General features: G+C 39.9%; 1 protein-coding gene across 8 annotated transcripts in view; it reads left to right on the top strand.

Moving 5' to 3' along the window:
• rab3gap1 (RAB3 GTPase activating protein subunit 1) overlaps window positions 1-27,999 on the top strand; it is a 506,336-nt gene that overhangs the window by 286,883 nt on the left and 191,454 nt on the right. For all 8 annotated transcript variants that reach the window (XR_013287215.1, XR_013287213.1, XR_013287212.1 and 5 more), the window contains 3 exons: window positions 7,443-7,787; window positions 10,005-10,142; window positions 24,698-24,925. Coding sequence is in view for 4 of the 8 variants with exons in the window: in XM_077536293.1 (XP_077392419.1) it covers window positions 7,443-7,787; window positions 10,005-10,142; window positions 24,698-24,925 (711 nt within the window). In the remaining 4 variants the exon portion in view is untranslated. The remainder of the gene's footprint in view (window positions 1-7,442; window positions 7,788-10,004; window positions 10,143-24,697; window positions 24,926-27,999) is intronic.

The following is a 27,999-nucleotide window of genomic DNA, read 5'->3' on the forward strand; positions in this document are numbered from 1 at the left end:
AAAATTTCATTTGTCCAGAAAGATAAAATGCTTAAAAACTCCAATGTACAAGCTCCAAAAAATCTCAAACTTCTCATGCAACTTAATAGTCACGGCCTGAAAACATCTATATCATAAAATTCTGTTATACATATAACGCCACCTAGTGGTGACAATAAATGTCATACTTAACGTTTTTAGCTACTGTGCCAAGCTCTTTGAAGGGATCCAGTTGAAATTTGGTCAGAAAAGCCTTAAGATGCTGATCATGCCCCCCACCGAATATTGTAACTTTTCGCCAAAGGGCGTGGCCGCTACGGTGCCGCAAAGTCTGATAATTTTTCATGGCAAAAAAGCTGCTTTAACTTGACCCAGATGATCCTATCTTCTCAAAATTTCACACAATTGATGAAAGTCCAGCCCTTAAGACATCTACGAACTTATATTTCATCTTACTGATAGCGCCACCTACGATTTTTCTTCAATGTTTTTCTCCAACCACATTAACTGCACCTTCCTCATATTTGCTCAGATGAGGGTTTCGGCCTTAATGATGTCACAACACGAAGTTTGTGAGTTTTCGCGAATCACTGTGGGCGTGGCTAAGCGCTGTTCGCCAAGAAAACAACGCCAATTTTGAGGGCCTAAACCGGCACAGAAACACATGCACACACATCTGGCCTGGCAAAATCAGCAATATTTTATCGTGGATTGTGCTATTTTTACAAAAATGACTTAATAGCGCCCCCTAGAAATCTTTAACGAAACAGCCCCAGTTGTACGTTTAAGCAAGAGCTACGAAAATTTTTAGGTGTATGAGGGAGCCCAAGACCTACAAAAAAGTTTCTTGGACCTATATGCTAAAATGAACAGGAAGTGAGCTACGAATTTTTGAATGTCCCATTTTTTTTCGATTTTAGCACATTTACAGGGGGCATACTTTTGCCCACTTCTCCTACACGTTTTATCCGACTGACTTCAGACTTGACCTGGGCCATGTCAAGACCTGAGCCAACGACAGAGGGAAAAATCTTGACTTTTCCAAATAATATATGATGAGGGCGAGGCATCAAATTTTGTGTTTTGCAATGAAAAAGGATATGCTTAATAACTCCCCGGTACATGCTCCAAAAAATCCCAAACTTGACATGTACGTTTATAGTCAAGGCCTGAAGCTGTCTCTATGACAACATTCAGTTATATATGCAGCGCCACCTAGCCCTTGAGGCATGAAAAAAAAATACCCCACTTACGGTATTTTTACAAAAATTGTAAACTCATTGTAAGTGTGATAACTAAGTCATTTATGAATATTCTTTTAGTTTCCACCACTCAAATTGTTCACTGGCATCAGACCGATCCAAACATATGTACTTTTTTTTATTTAGTTTCATTTTTTTTTATCGCCTCTATGGACAATAAAAGCAACATTGTGCTATGAGTACGAGCGATGATGTGTATATGTACTTTTGCAAAAAATACCAATCAGGGCAACTCAGTGCCTAAAAATTAAAAAAAAGACGCTGATTTTTGCAGATCTTAATCACCATTTATTATTTATTTATTATTATTATTATTTTTTTTTTTTTTTTTTTAAACATTTGCCCAAAGCTAGCTAACAGCTCGGCTAAAAACACACCCTAGTTACGAAATACATTGTCTGCAAAATCACATATTTTTATAAACTTAGACCAAAATTTAAACTTGTGTGCTGCTTGGAAATGAAAATAGAGACTTTAAGGGGGGTATTTTTGGAAAAATCTCAAAATGTACATTTTTCTCCAAACAATGTCTTTTTGCTATTTACTCAAAACTAATCTCTGTGACATAAGCCTGATTTTATGAAAACACACAGCATATAATATTATTTATTCCATATTGTGTGTGTGTGTGTGTGTGGGGGGGGTTTATTAGAATATGACTATTTTAAATTTGTACGAGGTAGTTGTATCTTAAAACCCTTTCATGGCCGGACTAAGAAATCCTCATTGAAAAAAATGATTCCTTGCATTTCCTGGTTATTAGGGATACAAATAACAAAAAATGTGTCTATTAAAAAAACAACTAAAATTGTAGTTTTTCTAAACCTGTCCCAAACGGCATCACTGGCCATAACTGCGACAAAATTTGTTTCGGGTACAAAGTCATGTGGAATCTTTTTTGGGAATATTTATCGGCAATTTCAAAATTAATTTTCAAATCAAGAATGCTCAAATAGCCACAAACAATAAATAAACAAAGAATGTTGTCATAAAACGATGACCATATGTGTCAGGAGTCAACACCGTCTGGTGTCTTTCTTGTGGTAAGCTGCAAAGCATGGCTTGCTTACCTTGAGACCGAGGTCGATCTTGCATTTCTCACACTTCCATCGGCGCTGACCTTTTGTAGAGTATAGACCTCAACCTCCAACATCACTGCGGACTGGCAAATATTCCATGTTGTCATAAAAAGGACATCCTGCATTGAACGAGTCACTGCATTCAGACATCATCGCTCCACTCTCACTCTTGCATTAGATTGAATGTTGGGACAAACATGTCAATGGCTCGATACCTTATCCATCCATTATCTGCCACTTATCTGGAGTCGGGTCATGGGGGCAGCTGCTTTAACAGGGAAGCCCAGACTTCCCTCTCTCCAGCCACTTCAACTAGCTCCATCGGCGGGATGCCAAGGCGTTCCCAGGCCAGCCGAGAGACATAGTCTATCCAGCGTGTTCTGGTTTGGCCCCGGGGCCTCCCGTCAGTGGGACATGCCCGGAACACCTCCCCAGGGAGGCGTTGTCTGATCTCGCTTACCTGGCCAACTCTCCGTTATAAAGGGTTAAAATCCCCCTTTGGCTCCAACCGTAGTAATACGGAGTTTACAGAGGTGACGGGGACTTTCCAAGCTGGCGTCGAAAAGGATTCGTTTAGGTTCTCACCGCCCCAGTTTTAGAGCGTCAGCCCCATCTTACATTAGATTAACGCCCTTAAAGAGTAACCTATATTGATTTAAGGATAGAAATCTAATCACACTCTTTTTATAGCGGCTCCTCTTCTAATGATCGGTTGTACTTGTTAAGACCTAAATAATTTTAGCTGACCTTGTTAGGTCCGCAAGGACTTGTTTTATTTTACTTATTTTAAGCCGAAGTAACAGTATAGGATTTAAGGACTACAGCTACCACTTATTTAGAATTGTTATCTATTCGGTAAGAGATAGTTAAGGAATATCAACGTATGACTCTAATAGTAATTAAGGTTTTAAAGTTGGAAAGTGAAATTAGGATTTATGAAATCAGTGATTAATGTCACAATACACGTAAAATTGGAAACCACATTTTGTCTCTTCTTGATTTATTACATGGTTAATATTCAAAGCAATAGCGAAGCAAAATCATTCAATAGAGATTACATACTGATTATGAATATGTCATGACAACAATACACAAAGTATTCTCTTTTTTTTTTTTTTTGAAGAGCTCAGAATTGTTCATTCGGTAGTCTTACCGATTCAACGTCTTGTCATCATTGCTCTTTTTTTTTTTTTTTTTTTTTTTTTTTTTTTTTTTGTGCGTTTGCGTGCGTGCGTGCGTGCGTGCGTGCGTGCGTTTGCGTGTGTGCGTTTGCGTGCGTTTGCGTGCGTGCGTGTGCGTGCGTTTGCGTGCGTGCAAATACGTATAAATTTATACTCATTCATTCACCTAAAACCTTATAAATATCCCATTACCCTTCGCCTTAACCAGGTACTTCAGAATCTTGCCAGAGTCGTGAGATTTAAATGGTCAGGAGACCAGAGAAAAGGTCAGAAAAAAAAAGAAATAAAGAGAAAAGAAAGGTAAATCAAAGTGACATCCAGCACCGACCAAACACTTCCTGCCTTCCCCATGATTACAAAATCAAAGTCTTACGCCAACCCCGGAAGCCTCTAAATTCCAGCAAATTTAGCGAGATCTCAAGAGCCCAGAGGAAAAACTAAAGAGAGGAAGGAGGGAAGGATCGATAAGGCAGAGTGAGATCAATAGAAGCCAGTACATCCAATCCATCAGAGTGAAGTCCAGCACCAACAAGACCCCTCCTGCGTGGTTACAAAACCGGAGTCTTATGCCAACCCCAGAAACCTCATACTTCTAATAAATTAAGATCTCAAGTGACCAGAGGAAAAACTAAAGAGAGGAAGGAGGGAAGGATAGATAAAGCAAAGTGAGAACCACAGACACCAGCACCAACTGATTCAAGGGGCTGTGGGAGGGAGAGGGTACTTCTGTTGAGTTTCAGTAGATGCTGGTGCGACGGATCTGGCATGCATAAGGACCACCACCAAAGAAAGAAGCCGTCAACCGCGGTCCAGCAAAGCGAGCACCCCCCCCCCCCCCCCCCCGGAATCCCCAGGCCGCGGCAGCACCAAGGCCACCCCCAAGCCACCCGAGCGGACACCGGTCAGCGAGCCGACCCAGACACCCGGAACACCCCCGCCCCAGCCCCGGCCCACACCCCCGAGCCCAAGGCCGCAGAACGAGGCCCAGCGGGCCCCCACAGCGCCCCACCGGTCCCCAGCCCCCATCCCCCCACGACCCCCCCGCACCCCACCCAAACCCGCCATCCACCACGACCCAGGCCCCACCACCCCCGACCCCCAAACCCCCGAACACACCCCGACCCCCAGCACCCAACCCCCCACCCACCCATACCTCCACCCCCCCCCCCAAACAAGCCGCCCCCCCCCCGACGGCCGCCACCCCCCCCCGGCGAACCCGGCCCCCCGCGAGAACCCCCCACCCCCCCCCCGGAAACCGGCACCGGGCAGCAGCGCAGAGAGGGAAGATGTGCCCACCCCACCTCCAGCCGCGCGAGATTTGCACAGCGGCGGGAGGGGGGAAGCAGAGGAGGAAGCACCAGGGGAGAAGGCGGAACACCAGAACACCGAGCCCGGTGGGGAGAGGCCCCGGTCGTCACGCCAGAGTACTAGTGACACCTAACCCTGTTACTGAGTCCGCCAGCTCGCCGACTGGCGAGCTCTACCCTTACACCGTGAATGTACATAATACACAAAGTATTCTTAAGACAGGTCAAACCTCATATACTCACAATACATAGGTTGCTCCTGTGTTCCAAGATGACAAATGGCAAAGTTCAACAAAGTAAAAGAAAGGGCAAAAGCTTTGAAAAAGTATTATTCTTTGGATAATTTGGTTAAAACAGGTAGATAATCTGTAATAAACCACTGAGGTCAAATAGCCTATAGACCAAAAAGGGTCGAAAGGGAAAAATTGAGGAATCTGGCTATCTAATATCTTTGCTTGTAATTTAATAAAAATTAGATAAAAATAGGAAAACTCTAATCCTCTAACAACAGATCAAAGTAACCTGACAACTACAAATTACTTTATTTCTTACTTGTTAAATTCATTCCTCAATTTAGCATAGAAAAACCAGGGCAAAAAATTGTAGAAGTCTCATCTAACGGCACTCCGTTGACGATCCCTTCTTTTTTGCAATGAGACTTCTTCAATTCCACCCTTTTATAACCTCGGGGGCTGATCTTAGTTTCTCTGGGTTTATGTCAGGGCATAAACTTTATGTGTATGTCTCAACTGGTTTGTACCCGCTTCAGCAAAACAACTGAACCATGAGATGTTTTGTGCTGACAATCACACAATTCACTTCTCCAACAAAAGTCCACTTCTCAAATGTTTTGTGACTATGGCATGATTCACTTCCCCAACAAAAGTCTACTTCTCAAAAGTCTTGTGCCCAGGGTCTGCAAAACATGTTGTCGTGATAGTGGAATGTCCGATGACATTTAATACAATACGTTGTTGTGACAGTAGAATGTCCGATGACATTTAATACAATACGTTGTTGTGACAGTGGAATGTCCGATAACATTTAATACACTACACCCTTTGTCCACTAAAGTGGCGGACAGTCCTCATGACTTGTCCACCACGAGTTATTATTCATAAACTTTGTGACCTCTGATAACCATGTCTCTACTCACTCTTAATGTGAATAAAAACCTTTTCAAAGCTTTATTCATTGTTCTGCCCATAAAACACTATTGATGATTAATATAACACTTTTACTCTTCGATATAAGAGAGTATAAATCAGGATTATAGATACTTTTTCATGTCACTCTAATGCCAGGCTGACCTTTTGACCCTCTCTCCAGTGTAATAAGTGCGTGTGTTATGTGTTATGCTGGCTCTAACTTATATATTTATCAAGCAGTGATGAAGCACGTTTAAATGTTAATGAAGCTGAGATTATACTAAAGAAAATTTGTATATGTAACAACCCGGCTATCTCATATAACCTTATAACATGGCATTAATTCCATCAATACACATTCTTGAACTTCATTATTGCTGTTAGTAACATCACATTAGTCCATGAATGTCCCGTCCTTGGTAACATCTGTCCATGTTACATACAGCGTCCAGGAGGCATCTGAACCAGATGCCCAAGCTACCTCAACTAGTTCCTCTCAACGCGGAGGAGCAGCGGCTCGACTCTGAGTCCCTCCCAGACCGAGCTTTTCACCCTATCTCTAAGGGAGGGCCCAGACAGCCTGCGGAGGAAACTCATTTTGGTTGCTTGTATCCGGGATCTTGTTCTTTTGGTCCTGACGCCCGTGACCATAGGTGACAGTGCGGGCGTAGCTTGACTGGTAAATCGAGAGCTTCGATACTTCATCCACAGTAAAAGGGACCTTTTTGATTTTCAACATGGTCCATTATCTTGTCTTTGCCTATCGAAATCAGTAAAGTTCAGCCACTAATTTACCAATACCATTTTTTGGTTACACAATACAATAAGGCCTGCTTCCATACTTGCATTTGAATGGTTGGGCAATCATATGTCAATGATTTGAGTCATTAGAGTCACTGAAATATAGGATATATGAATTACAGCTTCTTTGTGTCTTAAATTCACTTATTGTCTGAGTCCCCCATGCAGAGAATGTCTGCCGAGGCAGGACCACGTGTTATTTTGTTACGTCCCAAACCCTCAAACAGCCATAGTATCGGTTTAGCACAGCTTGTTTTTGAAAAATTATTGCATCCATTTAGTTTTGTGTTTTTTACTTGGTTGTGTTCAGTAGATATTCAAGAACTACAATATGACAAAAAAAGCAAACAAAAAAACAGGCCAACCTTTGAAAAACTAATCAGAAATATGTTGTAAGCTAAGGTGGGTTTAAAAAAAATATAAATCTTGCTGGGAAGCCTACTTCAAGTGCACAATCCCTCCCCAAAAATAGCCTAACTGTTCATTTTGTGCATAACATATGTACTACAAGTATAAGAGATGGTTTAATGAGTTGAAGTTCACTCCTGAACAAATTTCTGGAATTTAAAACATTCTACGGTTAGTGTTCCAAACAGATACAGTGGCCATTATTAATGGTACAATGACAATAAAGGCTATTCAATTCCGTTACATTTTTTTCTGTTTGTTTCTTACATTTGCACAGATGCTAAATTGCTGCATCAAGAGGAAGCAAGCCAGGGATCACATTGGCAAGACTCCTGAAAGAAGCAAAGAAACTGCCTTCCAGAACTTCCGCCAATTGACAGAACTTACAGCAGCGACTTTATCCAGCCAAATAACTGCTGTGTCGCCTGCGAAATCCTTGGACTCTTGGAGTGACAGCGAAGAAGAGTTCTTTGAATGCTTGAGTGATCAGGGGGACAATGAGTCTCCATGTGTTAGAAGGGAAAAAGATGGCAGTAAAACTAAAGCAGAAGGCAGGATGCACCCCTGTAACAACATGACCCTTCTGAACTCTTCAGAGCTTCTCTTCATTCCTGTTACACAAGTAATTCTTTCCTTTTACTTGTTGTTACATGCTAATTGCTTTGGCAGCATGCTTTTAGTTTATATGAATATCTTACAAACAATACTCTTGTGTGTATTACTGACCTAATGTGCAAATGTTTGTGTAAAATACAGCAGGCAAGACAAGACAAAAATTGCACGCATTTTATACTATTATCTACAGTATGCATTAAGTAGTGTTGTTCCGATACCGATACTGGTATCGGCAGAGGTGCCGATACTGCATTAAAACAGTGGTATCGGTATTGGTGACTACTCACAAGTAACATGCCGATACCATTAATTCCAACGCTAATATAGGATTTTGGATGCAGCATATTGTGTCTTGCTGGTGCACGACATTCACTGGTGTGTGTCATGTTCACTGCATACCGATCTAAGATATCCTATTGGCCCTTGAATGCTCTGAACCAATGGCAGGACAGCTTTTTCATATTGAGGGGAAAAAAAAACTTAAGTATCGGTATGGTATCGGTATTGCCGATACTGCAAAGCTGGGTATCGGTATCGGGAGCCAAAAAACGGTGTTGAAACAACACGAGCATTTAGTGAGGATGATTGTCACTTACGGATTTTTTTTTCTTCCAAGATTTGAATTATTTATCTGTATAGTTATCTGTCGTGGCGACTGATTTCTGTCATTTTGAAAATGAGACAGGGGTGCACCCCATAAACAAGTCGCCATGGGGACTGCACCTTTGTTGTTTATGGTCCATAACTAAACTGACATTGCTTTGACAGGAGCTTCATATTCTTAAAAGCATCGAATTTATGAATATGGAAATACCACCTTAAAAAGTCTTGAATTTGTATTGATTTTTAATTTCTGGGTCTTAAATTTCATGCTGTGTGTAGCTTCTCTGTGGAGAAGCAGCAAGCCATATTAGGAGAACTTGGGGGAACTGTCTGTCCCTTGATGAAGAGTGCACAGTGGTTATTGCGGACGGAACATGTCGAGAGTCGAGTCCTCCACACACTACGCAGCCAATTTGAATGCAGGAGGGAAAAGTGGAAGTAGGAATCGCTATTCACTGTTTGGAACTTACTCACTGAAGAAAAACAAAAAGTTTGAACTGCCAGTGTGCCTCGGTGTCCTGTAACGGAGAAGCTAGTTGCTAACCCGCTACATGCTAACGTGAGTCACACATTTCCACCTTCCTTACAAATCACACACCGATGTACTATTTAAATAAAAAAACAAACACCATATTAACAATAAAAACGTCAACTTTCGACTGGGCTAAAAGTTCGTTTTGCAGTTGATGTAGCGCATCGTCATCATCGTAGCTTAATTAGGTCATAATTACGGCGCGCGTGTGTATTCTCCCGCATGCGCGCAAGCTTGCGTCTGTGAGCGATGAAGGCAAGGTTATCTGTAAATCTTGCCTCCATAAGCGTTATTTGTCCGCTTTTTCTCCATTTTACGTTATGATGGTAACAAATGTTATGGAGAAAGCAAATCTGCTTCGCTCATTGGCTGAATAATCTGTGCATCTGTGGTGAACAGCTCACCACCCATCCGCAGCCATCCATCCGTCCGTCCGTCCATCCAGCTGTATATGTAGCCGTCTGTCTGTCTGTTTATGCATTTAAATAGGTGTCAGTTACATATGGATTTTCATTTTTTGAAGTCCAGCAAAACCCTCTAACCCAACCCTCTATCCCGTGCAAAATGGGCAAATTGTTGGGGTCCACTGTTACTGTCCATTATTTTAATATTATGGTGATTGGATGACGTTACTAACTACATTTTTTACACAGGTAACAAGAAACTGTATCAGAAGAATACAATTTAAAAGTAAACCTCCCAACCCTCCTTATATAGCACAACGCGACAATGGATAGATATATATTTTATTAAACATTGATAGTTATTTAAGTGATTAGATTTTTTTTTTATCTCTCAAAATACATTAAATTGATGTTTTTAAGTATGAAATATATATATATATATATATATATATATATATATATATATTGCATTCCCAATTACCCTCCTAGAACGGTCCCATGTTTCATCCCTGATTAATGCCAGAATATTATTATTTCAAAAGAATCAGTGTGCACCCTACTGCCCTGCAAAATTTGTGTTCATGGAACACACACAATATTTTTTTGCTTTAACCCTTGATCTGTATATCAAGCATGTAAGAGTCGTTAAATATAGATATTTGCAATTGCTTTTATGTTTTAACAGGAACCTGCCCCCATGACTGAGGATTTGTTAGAGGAGCAGTCAGAAATACTTGCAAAACTGGGGACATCAGCCGAAGGTGCCCAACTCCGGGCTCGGATGCAAAGTGCTTGTCTTCTGTCTGACATGGAGTCTTTTAAGGTCTGACACACCAACTAGGCACTTGGCAGTAATGCCTCAATAATGTCAGCCTCATTCCAGAGATTCCTACCTTGGTAAACACTCGGGCTGGGAATCTTTGACTGTCTGACGATTCGATTCGATTACGATTTTTGGGTCTACAATTCGATTCAGAATCGATTTTCGATTCTCGATTCAAATGATTTTCGATTCAAAATTATTTGATTGACAAATGATTTCTGCTTCAATTTACAGATATGCACAACATTGTCATGATCTACTTGTCTGCTTTGCAAGACAAAATGACAAATAGACATTAAAGTGCCTTTTTTTTTTGTTCAAACATTTATTAATTTTGTATTGTAAGTGCCCTTTTCCACAAAAAAAGCATGTGGGCTCCAACTGCCTTTTCCCCTTCTTCTTCATTTCTAATTTAAATAAAATAAATTTTTGGATATTAATTTCGATTCGATTAATAAATGACAATATCGATTCTTTTATTAATCGATTTTTTGGCACAGCCCTAGTAAACACCAATAACAGGATGCTAAGTATTAAACTTGATGAGGATGTATTGCGCTTTGTGACTTGTTCTTAGTGTTAACCTATATATTAGGGGTGGGAATCGCTGGCATGAGGCTTATTCGATACATATCGCTATATACAGATTGCAATTTGATTGAAAAACAATATCTTTCGGAGCAGAAAGATTCAATACGATTCGATTGAACTTTGGGAGTGGTACGATTCTTGATTTGATACAATATTCATTACGATACCCAAAACAATGTAGTAGTTTACATTTGCTAAGGCTGTTTGAAAGCACTATGAAAATAAAGAAGACTTGACTTGACTTGTTGCTGTATAGGTTATGTCAGATCATGCTTACCCTGCCGACTCTCTGTTCAAAGGGTTAAAGCTCCCCTTTATTTCCATCCGCAGTCACGCGGTCAAAATCAAGGAGGTGACGGGAACATTTCAAGCCGGCTTAACATATAAAATAGAACGTATTTATACGTTTTTGGAAGCAAATGAGTTAAGGTATAGTTATTTGTTCGCTAAAAGATCTAAAGCGTCATCAAAGTATGGCTGAGATAGGTACAGGGATGAAAAAGAGTTAATAAAAATAACAAAAACCTCATTACCTTGCTGCTTCTACATCACTAGTTATTTTTTGAGAGTATCGACTGCTACACTTATCCACATAAGAGTTGCGATAATCATATTTTGTTTCTTCACTCAAAGCACTTTTATGTAGCTGGACTTAAAGGTGGGGTTTATCTTTGATTAGTTAAAATGTTTCCATCTAGCTCAGGGATGTCCAAACTACGGCCCGGGGGCCATTTGTGGCCCGCCGTCCATTTTTCAGTGGCCCGCGACATATGCTAAAAATGGCATTTGACTCAGTTCAAATAAAATAAACAAAACAAAAATGTTTGGAGATGGTCAAAGAAGGGAGGATATCGAAAAACAGGTGCCATTAAAGCTTATTATAGTTAAATAAAACTAATGACAAAACTAAAACTAAAATTAAAAAAAACAATATTGTGACCGAAATAAAATAAAAATGAAAATGCTTTTTAAAAAACGAAAACTAACTGAAACTACATTTTATGTTTACAAAACAAACTAAAACTAACTATAATTATAGCAAACATGTCCTTCATTTTAGTGTTTGGTAATTAATTTAATGCATGAGCCTTTGGGGATGATTTTAAGTGTGATTTTTAGTAGTTTTATTTTGTTATAAACCGGAATAATGACGTTTGAAAGTGTCACACAGAAGTGACGTAATCGAGCAGCAGCCAATAGAAAAGCACCTTCAGATGACATCGCTCCCATGCTATTTTTTTAAATATTGCACACAAGTAATACATATTAAAAAATTACAAACAAGAACTAAAACTAATATTGAAATTAACTAAAGAAACTAAGCATTAATAAAATAGATAAAACTAATAAAAACTAACAGAACCACCCTGAAAACTAATTAAAACTAAATTTAAAAAACAAAACTCAAAATGAAATAAAAACTAAACTAAAAAATTCCCAAACTATAATAACCCTACTGCCATATTACAAATAAATTGGTTTATATACTGTAGCATTTTTCTAAATATGCAAAAGCACAAATAAATTATTTGTACAATTTTTATGACTAAACACAATTTCTCTTCATAACATTATGTGGCCCTTACGTCCCTCTGATTTTCTGTATGTGGCCCTCAAATGAAAAAGTTTGGACATTGATGACGTTGCTCCCATGGTGTTTTTTAAAATGTTGTGCACAAGTATACACATTTAAAAAACAAAACAAAAAAACAAAAAATACCGAAACTAACAAACTAAACTAAAACTAAGCATTTTTGGTGGTGGCTGTGACAATGTATGTACAGGAATTCTATTGAGTAATCGAGTGTACAATAGGTGAAGATGAAACTATGGATTAATATTGAGAAAAAAGTTGATGTCAAATGACATTTAATGAAATGGACGTTAACTTGTATATAGACAATTCTGAACTTGGAAAAAAAAAAGTGTTTTAAGTAGAGTTTGAACCTTATCACGATCATGGCTGTATTTAAAAGTGTCATCGGATTCAAAGTTAACAGAAATGTTCACGGCAAATGCTTGTAATCACATTCACATAATGGGTAGGATATTCCTTTATTTTATTTCCTGGGGCTTGTTCATCATTTCAGAGAGTTTCTTTGATTGCTAGTCAATTAAAATCTGAATCGGGTATGAAAATTAATGGCGAAAGACTTTTAGAAGTTCCCATTCAGAAAGCTGAAAGTATGGATTAATATAGAAATAAATTCATGCTAAATTATATTTAATCAAATGGATGTAAAATAACTGAACAATGACCATTTCTAAAATTAAAGTTGAGGAAAAAAAATTGTCCCAAGTAAGGCTTGAACTAACGTACTTGAACGACTGCAATGCACCTGCTGAAGTACTTAGCACGTGAGACAACGTTACTTGCTGAAAATCAGGGCTAATAGCGTATTTATATTGAAAAAGTCTCATCTGATGCTTAAAGGTATCACTGCTGAATGGGGACGCAGGCATTTAATCATTTCAGTGAAATTCTAATGCATTTTCTGAAATGATATTCAGTTGGGATACATGTCTATCCCTTATCATAATGGCTCTGGATGTGTTTTCAATATACAGTCGGAGGTGGGATTCCAATCTGCGACCTCCTGGTTACTGAACAATGCACTATACCAAGTGATCCACTGAGCAGTATCAGAGAGCTGGTAATGATGATCAGTTGTATGTATAGAAGTGGGCGTGGAAAGTGGGACTACTAATAGCTACTCTTGCATAGCGCGCAACTGTATATATGTTGGAATCATGTCAGTAATAAACATGCTGTCTGGTCTGTTATGGGGGATTCAAGGAGGTATTGCGCAAATTGGTCTAAAAGTATGAAATTTGTTACACTGATAGATTTACCTATGCTCTGTCCAAATCTGTCAGGAGCCAAAGCTAATTCTCAATGGTGCCACCATTTTTGACGATTCAAAATGGCCACCTGAAAAACAGATATTTCCATTGTGTGTCAAAGAAATGTGAAACAATGACATATAAAACTACTTTTCAGGTTTTTTTTTTGGCATCAAAGATTCTGAATCTGGTATCTGGTTTACACTGGTGTGAACAGGAGTAGCCACATTCAAAAATCCAAGACAGCTGACAGTCAAAATTGGAAATATTTAAAATTTGGTAAAACTATTGTGTTGAGTAAGTAAAATAAAGTACTTTTTGCAAGGTTTTGATCAGGTTTACTGGATGTTATCTTATTCTTGCCATATAGCTGCAGAAGCCTGACTTAAAGTGCCATGTTAGATGATTTGTCAGTGGATATTACAATATGTTATAGTCTTAGTCCTTCTTGACGATATGGGTTTCTGGAGCTAATTCATTTCCGGTTGTTCACTGTAGAGACAATCGAAAAGGACACAATTATTAGGACATATTTGAATTGTAGCATTCCTATTAGAGGTAAGATGGAACCTAAAAAATCCAGCCCGACCCGACCCAGGCCCGTGGGCATTAAAGCCCGACCCAGCCCGAGCCCGACCAATTAACTTGATTTGCAGGCCCGAGCCCGAAGCAAACCCGAAATTTCAATTTATCCCATAGTATTTTTGGCAGAAAAAACCTCAACATTTTCCATCCATCCAACCATCCATTTTCTTGACCACTTATTCCTCACAAGGGTCGTGGGGGGGAGCTGGCACCCATCTCAGCTGGCTCTGAGCAGTAGGCGGGGGACACCCTGGACTGGTTGCCAGCAATCGCATGGCACACAGAGACGAACAACCATCCATACTCACACGCACACATAGGGACAATTCGGAGCGCCCAATTAACCTGCCATGCATGTCTTTGGAATGTGGGAGGAGACCGGAGTACCCGGAGAAGACCCACGCGGGCACGGGGACAACATGCAAACTCCACCCAGGAAGGCCGGAGCCTGGACTCGAATCGGAGTCCTCAGAACTGGGAGGCGGACGTGCTAACCACTAGAGCACCGTCCTGCCCGCTGCAACATTTTTTATGGTTAAAATAATTACATATTTTTATGATCATGATAAATACATTTGCACAATGAAATAACGCTGGAACACAGAATAAGAGGCCAGACAAAGAGAGTGAAAGAGAGATCTTGAGGCGCACTCGCTTAATTACGCAGAGAAATACTGCAGCCCAGTCTGCACCTCCTGTTTAGTAGGTTATATAGCAATTACCTTACAGCGCCGCCTTCTCTGTTTTATCCAAATTATTTATTTACAACAAGTATTCCTTAGTTTAGTATCCACTAGGGGTGTTAAAAAAAAATCGATTTGGCGATATATCGCGATACTACATCGCGCGATTCTCGAATCGATTCAATTAAAAAAAAATCTCTTTTTTTTTTTTTTTTTAAAGAGCTCAGAATTGTTCATTCGGTAGTCTGACTGATTCAACGTCTTATCATCATTGCCTTTTTTGTGTGTGTGTGTGTGTGTGTGTGTGTGTGTGTGTGTGTGTGTGTGTGTGTGTGTGTGTGTGTGTGTGTGTGTGTGTGTGTGTGTGTGTGTGTGTGTGTGTGTGTGTGTGTGTGTGTGAATCGATTTTTAAACGTCCATTTTTAATGGAAAAATATTCAACAAAACGTCTGACTTCGGGTTTAGGCCGTGGGGTGAACCCCAAAAAAGTGCCTAGAAAATGAGTTTCGCTCCACTGTCTGGGCACTACTTGTTCAATGCATTTTTTGATAGATAATACCCTTCTGAACTTTGGGTTAAAAGTTCACCCAATGTTTTCCTGCCCCAATTTTGTCACAAGCCAGAAATGCATATTTAGGTCAATAACAAAAAACGAAAATCTTGTGCTGCTGTTTTTGGTTGTAAAACGTCTTACATTAAATTTGGCAACAGAAAATCATTCCCAGATGTTATAAATACATGTACCTAACATCAGAAACAAGTATTGGTGGTTTGGTGCAATCATGTGAATTTAGATAATTAAATATATTAAATTTGTGCCAAAAAAAAAAAAAAACGCTTCAACTAGAAGTGAAACCAGCACACGGATGTTACATTTAGCTATGTTTATGTTTCATATATGAAAATAATTCACAACCTATTACGTCATGAAAGGTACACAAGAAGCAGCATACATTGGCCAAAAATACTACCATGCACCACAAACCTGGAACAAGGCAAAATGGACTAGATGAAAATAGATGCATTCAGAGCCCAGATTATTATAACATATAGAATATTTATTAAAGTATCAGATTGTGTCATCACAGCATGTCATTTATACCCCCTGCCCCCCACTCAAAAAATATTAATAAAAAAAATAAAATAAATAAAATAAAAATCAAATGTGCATTCACAATAAAACCTTTGGAACTTCATTGGAACAGCTCTCTTTTTTTTGGCAGACCAATTTAACAAAGGTCTGTGTTGTGGAAAAATGGAATACAGACATTTTTATTTTTGCTTGAAAAGTGTTAAAATGGAGAGTTAACATCTTGATAATGAAACAAACAAAATGGCAAATTTTACATAGATTTTACAGCCCTGCACTGTAAAGTGTCCTCGTATGCCCTGTGATTTTACAACCTGATGTTTTACCAGCTATGTGTTAGTGTCACTTTCTTGGCTTACGTCAGTAGACTCAGTAGTTGATGTATCTGATGAGTGAGGTACCCTGTCTAAAAGTTTGTCAGTTGTTGATAATGTCTCTACAAAAACCATTGCAGAGTTGTTGCTGGAAAGGGGTGTGAAAAACCAGCTGGGGGAAATCACACCTCAATCTTCGTTTTAGTATATACTGCCTGAAATAGAAAATTAAAGGGAAAGATGAGCACAAGATACACATATTCACATCACATTAGGGCTGCTCTATTATGGAAAAAAATAATCATCACAATTATTTTGGTAATAATTGAAATCAAGATTATTCAAAACAATTATATTTTGTTAAAATCAAGAAAATATTTAAACATTTGAAAATAAGACAATTACAATCATATGAAACTATAATTATGTAAGTTGCTTTTGGATCCAACAAAATTTATAATATATTATTATTATTATTATTGTTGTTGTTATTATTGTTATTATTATTATTATTATTATTATTATTATTATTATTATTATGACGTTAGCAAAAATTTGACGTTGGGGTGCAGTGTGTGCAGTAAGCTAGTTTTGACATGGGTGTGTGGTAAAATAACTCGTGTGGACGTGCCACAACTCAAAATTAGTATTATTAGTGCTGCAGCTATCAAATATTTTGGTATTCGGATATCCTACTGAAAATTCTAGTGAATAATCGTATATTTGGATAGAAATAAAAATATACCTATAGGCCTATATACTTTCTTGGTCAAAGAACAATTATAAATACAGAAGACAAAAAAACACATTTGCATATAATAATTAACAACCAACTGGTTTTCATTTTTAGAGAATCAATTTTATTTATTTATTTATTTTTAACTTAAATTGAGCTTGTCAGCAAACTATTTTTTTCTGAAACAGTGAGATTTTAGACAAATCTCTTCCCATAGATTTCAGACAATGTTTTTCAGTGTGAAGATTTATACGTTACCTGTAGTCTGAAGCATCAAGATCCCCATGTTTCTTAACACTGTTCACAAACCTCTTAGCTTGTCCATTCTCATCACATCTTTGTCAACTATAATCCTTTGACGGATTACTTGTTCACAAAAGAGTTTGTAGCTCTCAGCATAGGGTTGTCTGAAACACACCTACACTCACTTAACATGTGCAGAGTCATGCTTTCTAATTAATGCTGTCTCGAAATGTAAACAGAATACAAGTGACATATTGCTGACCAATGCTTTACTTTTGAAATGTGTAATTTTAGCAAAGTGACAATGAAATAGTGCAATGTAACAACTCACATTTGTTCGTCCCTGGTTGCTGTTTCTGTTGACTTTAAGAACCTTGTGTAATCTCTGAAACAAAACTGCACCTCCATTGTGACAGTTTTTTGTCTTGAATATGAATGGAACAGTCTTTCTTCATCTCAGCTGCCTGCCTTTAGACAAAAAAGAATTACATTATAAGTGTTATTGTCACATCACCTCTTTACAGTATATGCACATCACAGATTTAAGTAAAGTGTTTGTTGAGGTTGATGAGAGAGAGTTTGGGGAAAAGGGAGCGTGTAGCTGTGACTCTCTATTATGACTCTGATGGGCACAGGTAACTCGAGTTTGGTAACAAGTTGGATTCACTCGATAAATCATTCAGCAGCTCGCGTTTTTAATAAACTATAGCCTTAAAACTTAACCTAGCAACAAATTATTTTCAGCCCTATACAAAATATCGGTCACATTAATAACAGAAATTGGGCACGCGTGTGTGGAGCACATACCTGCCTGCTGACAATGTTTCTGCTTTGGCGAGATGATCCCTCTTCCGTGTGCCTTCCGATCCCAGACGAATATACTTTGAAATTTATTTTTACAAATGATGCAGATGGCTGGAAGCTGAAGCGATGGGCAAACCTGAACGGGAACGAAGTTTTTTCACCACTTTCTTTTTAACTTTTTTCTCCTTTCGCTCTTCTTCGCTCTCCGACGTTGTGGTCGCCATTTTTGATATGCGGTTGCTATGGTGAGGAGAAAGCAGCAGCTACCTGATTGGCTCATGTGACCTAAATCACACCACTACCGACCTAATGGCACTACGCCCACACCGGAGATCACTGCGCCTCATCGCAAAATAGTGCCGGGGTTTCACCACCGAAAATACAAAATTGGCAGGTTTTCAGAGGGTGAACTCCACGGATTCTTACTTACTACTAATAAATCTATTTTATGAAGTCAAGATTATTTAGTGCCCCTGGTAGTGGAGCGAAACTGAACGAAAACGTGTGTGACCTGACGGCCGAGTTAGGATTCACACCTTGAGCATGGAAGAATGTTATGAACGGAACATTAAGCCTTAATATTTTATTTTAATGCTGTTCAAACATGAAACAGATTACAACCTCTATAAGACTGAAATTTCAGATAAATAAATAATAAATTTTCATATAAATCTTACACTCTACAAGCTTACTGATTAGTATTTTCTAAATTTGAATGAAAAAAAATCGCAACAATCGACTTATCAATTCGTATCGGGATTAATCGGTATCGAATCGAATCGTGACCTGTGAATCGTGATACGAATCGAATTGTCAGGTACTAGGCAATTCACACCCCTAGTATACACATCGTTTTAGTATACATTTTTATAAAAATATATTTATTTAAAAAAATAAAAAATAATAAATCAGCGAGAGAGAAGCCCAATCCGACCCGACCCGAACGTAATGATTGACATTTAGGCTCGGGTCGGGTTGGGCTCGGGCTAAAGATCTTACCTTTAATTCCTGTTGTGTAAAAACGCATGTGCTTCAATTGCTGAGAATACGTTTCGTTTTACTTATTTTTATTGTAGATTGATATATACACATTTTGTATCATGCATCACTGCCTTGCTCCTTACAAGTCAATAACCATGAATTGGTTACTGATGGTCACTCAAATGCACCCAAGCCTGCCACACTTGTGGAGCTAGACATGGCAGCTGTCGTAACACATGGTTCGACCCATCAGCACACACGTTTGTGGATTACGTGTCACAGGATCTAGTGCCATTTGTATTCGCAAAACAAAACCCTGACACACTAGCATCGTGGTTTAGGCCCACGTACCAAGATAGGGGATGGTCACACTAGCATTCCAAAGCAGAACTGGAACACAGGGTTCCTCAAGAACACTGACAACAACTGAAAGAACTGTTCCCATTTCTGAGTAATGAAGTTGTCAAGCAGGATCGAGGAGGGATGCTTCTCTTCAACACCAACTTGCAGAGTGGGCTCAAACAGCAAGTCGTCTCTGGTCGCCAGCCATGCAACCACACTGAGGCTGATACCAGGATACTGCTCCATCTTGCTCATGCAGCCAACCAGGGACATAAGATTGCCTTTGTGCACACCAGTTTATAGTGGATGTGGTCATTCTGGCCATTCACTGGTTTGCATCACTTGGCCTATTTGAGCCTTGGTACTGGAAAAAAAGATTTGTGCCATTCCTATTCACACTCTATCTGCCCAGTTAGGACTATCAAGATGCATGACGCTGTCATTTTTTCCATGCATCCATCCATCCATCCATCCATACATACATACATACATACATATACATACATACATACATACATACATACATATACATATACATACATACATACATACATACATACATATATACATACATATACATACTACCGCTTATCCGAGGTCGGGCCACGGGGGCAGCAGCTTTAGGAGGGAAACCCAGACCTCCCTCTCCCCAGCCACTTCAACCAGCTCCGCCGGCGAGATCCCAAGGCGTTCCAAGGCCAACCAAGAGACATAGTCTCTCCAGCGTGTCCTGGGTCGACCCCGGGGCCTCCCGCCGGTGGGACATGCCGGGAACACCTCCCCAGGGAGGCGTCCAGGAGGCATCCGAACTAGATGCCCGAGCCACCTTAGCTGGGCTAGCCCTTTGTCTGGCAGCCGCGCCGATGGAGACCAGGAAAGAGCCAAGAGGAGCCAAGGAGCAGCGAAGAAGCGGGAGCCAAAGAGCAGCGGAGGAGAGAGCGAGCAGCAAGCAGGGAGCGTGCTTTTAAATTTGGAGGGCGGCGGCCTCCACACCAGGGGGGCCGGGTGAGACCACAGTGGAAAGTTACCAGCTGAGGGAGGTTTTTGGTAGACTAATCAGATTGAATCTGGATCCCATGTGTGTTAAGATTCTAAGGTCAGAATTCAACCAATGCAACACGTACAATTGAATACCTCAAATGAAATGTTACCTAGCTTACACTGTTAAAACATGCATACACATGAAAGTTTAGTGGAGAATCTGCCACTGCAATGGAACATTTTCATGACATTTCATGGAGTCAACATTTCACAAATGGCAAACATAACATTTCATAATTCATTGTTCTGTTGCAAAATAAGAAAGTCAAGTTTCTAAGAAGGCTTTTACTGTTCTGATTTGTGTGTGTGTGCGCGTGCGCGTGTCAGTCAGAGCATGTGTGGCTCTTTGTGGGGGATGTTCTTGTGCTCCCCACCCCCCACAGTGGCATGTTCAGGCCACAGGAGCTCAATTCCTTTGGAACTGAGGTTGCAAAAAGTTACAACCGGCCGATAATCGTTACAACACTTGAGAACAACACAATGAGTTTACATTTTTTTTTGTAGAAGTATTTTTTTTATTTATATTTTTTCATGCCTCAAGGGCGAGGTGGCGCTGCATGGGTCCTAGAGACTTTTTTGTAGGTCTTGGGCTCCCTCATACACCTAAAAATCTTCGTAGATCTTGCTTAAACATACAACCGGGGCTGCTTCATTAAAATTTTCTAGGGGGCGCTATTGAGTCTTTTTTTGTAAAAATAGCACAAGTTTGAAGTCAACTGGCTGAAAAATATTTGCAAAGGGGGAAAAAATATGACCACAGTGAATGTGCCAAAATGGGCCAAAATTGGACATTCGAAAATTCATAGCTCACTTCCTGTACATTTTAGCTACATGGTCCCAATAGACATTTTTGTGCATCATGGGGTGCTACACGTGCCTGGCAATTTTCGTAGCTCTAGGTCAAACGGCTCGGGATTGGTTTTTATTTTTCTACACTAGGGAGTGCAATAGAGTCGCATTGTTATGACAAGTACATAATATCAAATTTTTCGCCGGGCCCGAAGAGACTGTAAAGTTTGGTGAGTTTTCGTAAGTGTTTAGGCCCTCAAAAATGCGATCGTTTACGGAGAAGAAGAAGAAGAATTCTTACAAAAACAATAGGGACCTCGCAGCGGTCGCTGCTCGGGCCTTAATAATACTAATAATAACTAGAGCTGCGAGCAGCTATAAAGGGCCCTGGCAGCCCGGGCCACGTTGGGGTACTTGCATGTTGGGGGACTGGCACATTGTAAGCAAAATTTCTTTGAAAATGGCATGATAAACCTTTATATGTGGGATTCTTGTTGTAAAGAGCAATGGGTTTTGGTGAATGTTAAGTTCTGCAAAAATCAAAGTCCTTTTATATTTTTAGTCAATGAGTTGCCCTGATTGGTATTTTTTTGGAAAAGTATATATACACTATATATACACATCGTCGTTCGTTTTACTAATTGGACAATGTTGCTTTTATTGTCCATAGAGGCTATCGAAAATAAATAAAACAAAAATAAAAAGCCATAAAAAGTATGTATGTTTGGATAGGTCTGATGCCAGTAAACATTTTGAGTGGTAGAAAGTAAAAGAATATTAATAAATGACTTAGTTATCACACTTACAATGCGTTTACAATTTTTGTAAAAATACCTTAAGTGAGGTATTTTTATTTTTTTTAAATTTTTTATGCCTAAAGGACTAGGTGGCGCTGTATTTATAACTGAATTTTGCCATAGAGATACCTTCAGGCCTTGACTATAAATATCCATGTAAAGTTTGGGATTTTTTGGAATATGTACCGTGGAGTTATTAAGCATATCCTTTAATCACAATATTGCTTTTAATGTTCATAGAGGCGATCAAAAATAAATCAAACTAAATTTAAAAAAAACGTATGTTTGGGTAGGTCTGATGCCAGTGAACATTCGGAGTGGTGGAAAGTAAAAGAATATTCATAAATGACTTTATTATCATATTTAGAATGAGTTTACATTTTTTGTAAAAATACCGTCAGTGGGGTATTTTTTTTTTTTATGCATCAATGGCTCGGTGGTGCTGTATATATAACTGAATGTTGGCATAGAGATACCTTCAGGCCTCGACTATAAACATACATGGCAAGTTTTGGATTTTTTGGAGCATGTACCGGGGAGTTATTTAGCATATCCCTTTCAGTGCGAGAAACAAAATTTGATGCCCCACCCTCATCATATAATATTTCGAAAAATCAAGATTTTTCCTCCTGTCGTGGCTAAGGTCTTGACATGGTCCAGGTCAAGTCTGAAGTCAGTCGGATGAAACTTGTAGGAGAAGTGGGCAAAAGTATGTCCCCTGTAAATGTGCAAAAATCGTCAAAAATGGGACAGTCAAAAATTCGTAGCTCACTTCCTGTTCATTTTAGCATATGGGTCCAAGAGACTTTTTTTGTAGGTCTTGGGCTCCCTCATACACCTAAAAATTTCCGTCGATCTTTCTTAAACATACAAACTGCTTCGTTAAAAATTTCTAGGGGGCGCTATTGAGTCATTTTTGTAAAAATAGCACAATCCACGATAAAATATTGCTTATTTTGCCAGCCCAGATGTGTGTGCCAAGTTTCATGAGTTTGTGTGCATGTTTAGACCCTCAAAATTGGCGATGTTTTCTTGGCGAACAGCTCTTAGCCACACTCACAGCGATTCGCAAAAACTCACAAACTTCATGTTGTGACATCATGAAGGCCGAAACCCTCTTCTGAGCAAATATGAGGTAGGTCCAGTTAACGTGGTTGGAGAAAAAAAAAATGAAGAAAATTCGTAAGAAAAAAAAGTGCCAGTAGGTGGCGCTATCAGTAAGATGAAATATAAGTTTGTGGATGTGTTAAGGGCTGGACTCTCATCAATTGTGTGAAATTTTGAGAAGATAGGATCATCTGGGTCAAGTTAAAGCAGCTTTTATTGTCACGAAAAATCATCAGACTTTGCGGCACCGTAACGGCCACGCCCTTTGTCGAAAAGTTACAATATTCGATGTGGGGCAAGATCAACATCTTAAGGCTTTTCTGACCAATTTTCAACTCGATCCCTTCAACGAGCTTGGCACAGTAGCTAAAAACGTGAATTATGACATTTATTGTCACCACTAGGTGGCGCTATATGTATAACTGAATTTTATTAAATAGATGTTTTCAGGCCGTGACTGTTAAGTGGCATGAGAAGTTTGAGATTTTTTGGAGCTTGAACATGGGAGTTATTAAACATTTGCTCTTTCTGGACAAATGAAATTTCAAAGGCAATGTTTGATGCCCCGCCCCCCGTCATATAGTATTTTTTGCCCAGTTGTTGTCGCAGGCTTTGAGATGATAAATGCCAAGTTTGAAGTCAGTTGGATGAAAAATGTTTGCAAAAGGGGGAAAAAGCATGACCACAGTGAATGTGCCAAAATGGGCCAAAATTGGACATTCAAAAATTCATAGCTCACTTCCTGTACATTTTAGGAAATGGCTTCCACTGACTTTTTTTTGTGCATCCCGGGGTGCTACACGTGCCTGCCAATTTTCGTAGCTCTAGGTCAAACGGGCCGGGATTGGTTTTTATTTTTCTACACTAGGGGGCACTATAGAGTTACGTTGTTATGACAAGTTCCTAATATCACATTTTTCGCCGGGCCTGAAGAGATTGCAAAGTCTGGTGAGTTTTCGTAAATGTTTAGGTCCTCAAAAATGCGATCGTTTACGGAGAAGAAGAAGAAGAAGAAGCGGAATAATAATAATAATTCTTATAAAAACAAGAGGGACCTCGCAGGGGTCACTGCTCGGGCCCTAATAATTCGAACGAAAAACAAAAGGGACCTCGCAGCGGTCGCTGCTCGGGCCCTAATAATTACCAGATTCAGATTCGTTGTGATAAAACATAAAAGAAAAACACGAAAATGTGTATCTATTTGTAACTCTACAACTTTTCATTGACTAATATGAAAGAAATCAGTCTTGACGGGTGGCCATTTTGTGTCGTCCAATATGGTGGCACCATTGAAAATTTGCCTTGGCTCCCAGCAGATTTGAACAGAGCATATTAAAAAGTACCTGTGTACAAACTTTATACTTTTAGACCATTTTGCACGATTGCCCCCCATACAGAAAGGACTGCTGCAAATTAACACAACCTGCAATCCCTCAAATTGTAAGAGGCAAGCCCCAAAAGTGGCTCGCATATCATTGTTGCATTTGTCATCCTTTTTTTTTTTTTTTTTTTGCTACTGATTGAATAAATTATGCTATATATATATATATGTTTTTTTATTTATTGATTTATTTATTTATTTATTTATTTATTTATTTTTTACTGTAGGCAGCCAACCCAGGTGCTGTTCTTGAGGACTTTGTTCGCTGGTACTCCCCCAGGGATTTTTTGGAGGATGAGATTGTCAATGAGAAGAGTCAAGTAGTGTGGAACGGCCAGCTCAGTACTAGGATGAAAATCCCAGGCAACATTTGGGTAGAGACTTGGGAGAATGCCAAGGCTGTACCTGCACATCGCCAGAGGAGGCTTTTTGATGATACCAGAGAAGCAGAAAAGGTCAGAAAATGTTTCAACCCTTCACTGGGCACCACGTAATATGCATTAATTGTAAAACAACAATTTGGGATCTCATTCATGATGTTTTCAGCTACAGTTTTGATGAGTAATAATTTTGAATTTAATTTTGAATTTAATTTTGAATTTTCAAAATAATTTTTCTATTCACACATGCGTATTTCGATCCACAAATATGTAAAAAGAATTTGTTTATTCAGTTTAGTTTAGTTTATTCATTTTTTCCTTTCGGACACATTACAGCTTACATCAATCACATCACATCATTTGCAACATTGACATCCGAAAGAAGGGCTGACGGGTATAAGCCGAAGCTTATTCAAGACCCGTCCCCATCGACCCATTACTATAACGCATCAATCATATACATTATTTAGAATAGTCATTAATTTTTATCGTTATCCATCCCATACTATCCCCAACACTGCTCGCTCAGTTCATCTTGAATGTCCGTGTGTAGATTGTGGCTAGTCCCAGTCATTTGGAACTGGTGAGTCGGTCCCCAGACGCCACCAGCAAGCCCACCCCGCCAGGCGAGCAGCCAAGGCAAGCGCAATTCTTCTCTTTCACCAGTAGGATCTTCGCTGACCTCGGATCAGCTTTCACACATGTTGTGCTTTCCAGAAGAGTAGATTGGCTTGCATTCTGCCCATTGCGATTCAAGCAATTTCAGCACTCGATTCTGGTCAGGTAGCACCACTGGTTGCTAGCATGTTGTGGATCTGATGACTCCTGTGCGCTGCCCAGCCTAGCTCACCCAGCAGAGCGGCCCACGCCAGCTGCATTCCAGGAACCAGACCACCAACCCCCATTTTGCGTATTGACAGCAGATTTATTGGAGCCACAATACAGCCTTATCATGTAGCCTTGACTGTTAGAACAAATGTCCAAACGGAATTCAAGCCAGACAATATTTAGATTCAAACGGGAACAGCAATACATGTTATCAATGCAGGTGTATAAACAAGAGTTAGCCTTGGCAAAGTCAGCAAATAATCATATACAACTCCAGCTTTGGGTAATTAGTGATGTTGTTGTTGTTGTTATATTGTGAATTACTGTTGTCTCTCAAGCGCTGCCAATTCCTCAGCTGCTTTCACGATTCGTATTTTTAGTTGACCAGAGTTATCTTTAGTTTGAATAAAAATTCGGCAGTCTTTTGTCTACGTGCTTTCGATAAGTCCATTCTTTCTCATTTGTCGAGCCTTTTTGGAGATGTGAGGTTTTCGTTGATGTAGAAATGTTTCCCACGAAGCTTGTGACGGTCTCTCAGAAGAGCAATCTTTTTCTTTCTGTCAACAAACCTGATCAGAACTACCGGTGGTCGTGTCCCTCCAGTTGGAAGCGAAAAGCACATCTGAATGTGCGCAGGATCAACAGTTAATCCCAAATCTCGGAGTTGAAGTGTCACTTGCTGTTCCACAGTCTCGTTCCCTGAATATTGGTCAGAATCTTCCGTGCTCGTGCTAGCCGCAGCTCTCAAAGGGCCACGGCGCGGCTTGATCTTGATACCGGTGACTATCACATCGTTGATACGAAGATTTGTTCCAAATCATCCACTTTTTGTTCCAAGGCAACAATGCGCCGATCTTTTTCCTGTGTCTCTTTCTTCAATTGCTGTATTTCCTGAAGAAGTGGCTCAATGCTCTTCTTCATTTCAAGTAATTCGGCAACCATTCCACTGAATTTTTTTAATAGAAGATTTTATCTCCTCATTCTCGTCAGTTCTTTTTCCGCCAGGTATTCTGCAATAATGTAGTTAAAAAATCCCAATGCAAAAATCAACAAGTAGTTAGATCCACGAGCGAGTGCAGGAGCAAGTACAGATGCGTCCTTCCTCAACAGATGCGTCCTTGAGTCTGTCACCCGTTGTACCCGTAACCAAAGTCACAAATGTGTAACGAAAATCCACAAATGTGTAACTGAAGTCACAAATGCTTATCTAGAATCCACAAATGTGTAACTGAAGTCACAAATGCGTAAACAGAATACACAAATGTGTGAATGAAGTCACAAATGCGTAACGAGAATCCACAAATACTTACAATGATTTGTATGCGTCAACACATCGTTGAATGTGTATATCTATCTGATCTGTAAAAACCCGGCTTCTTGATTGGCTGCATTCTTACATGTGACTTTTGTCACAGTCCTGCCTTGCAAGAGTCACAAACGTATGTGCGGAGTTGCAAAAGCGTATATGGAGACTTGTCTAGCTCCGGCCACCAGGAGACGTCAGCGTCAATAATAGTTTCGTTGTGTCACGGATGAAGGTGTGTGGATGTGGTGGATGGACCCAAAGGCGGAGAAACATGGCAGGGAGATAAACAAGAAGGACAATATAAGGAATTTTATTTTCAGTGACTAAATAAAGGACGGGATGGAACGTGAGAAGATTGGGCATGACGTGGACAGACTGGGCATGACGTGGACAGACTGGGCATGACGTGGACAGACTGGGCATGACGTGGACAGACTGGGCATGACGTGGACAGACTGGGCATGACGTGGACAGACTGAGCATGACGTGAACAGACTGGGCATGACGTGGACAGACTGGGCATGACGTGGACAGACTGGGCATGACGTGGGACAGACTTGGCAGAACAAGAGAGACACTTGGCTTGGAGGTGAGAGAGAGACACTTGGTTTGGAGGTGAGAGAGAGACACTGGGCTTGGAGGTGAGAGAGAGACACTTGGCTTGGAGATGGGTGAGAGACACTTGGCTTGGAGATGAGACACTTGACCATTCATAGAGAAACTTGACCTGACGTTGAGAAACTTGACTAGACGTAGACGCTATCAACATAGCACACCTCAACTGGACAAGACAAGACAAGACAATGCTACCACGACGCGTGAACAAACATCATTGACTAAATACGACACTAACGAGACACGAACAAGACACACCTGGGAAACACAGCAGGCAGAGCGCACTGATTAGCAACACATATGGGGAGGGGAGACACACACGGGTGGACGAGGTTAACTATGACGAGACTTTGGGAGACAAAACCGGACAAATGACAACATAAACACCCAAAACTAAACC

The sequence above is a fragment of the Festucalex cinctus genome, chromosome 11 (assembly GCF_051991245.1).
Source record: "Festucalex cinctus isolate MCC-2025b chromosome 11, RoL_Fcin_1.0, whole genome shotgun sequence".
NCBI lineage: Eukaryota > Metazoa > Chordata > Actinopteri > Syngnathiformes > Syngnathidae > Festucalex > Festucalex cinctus.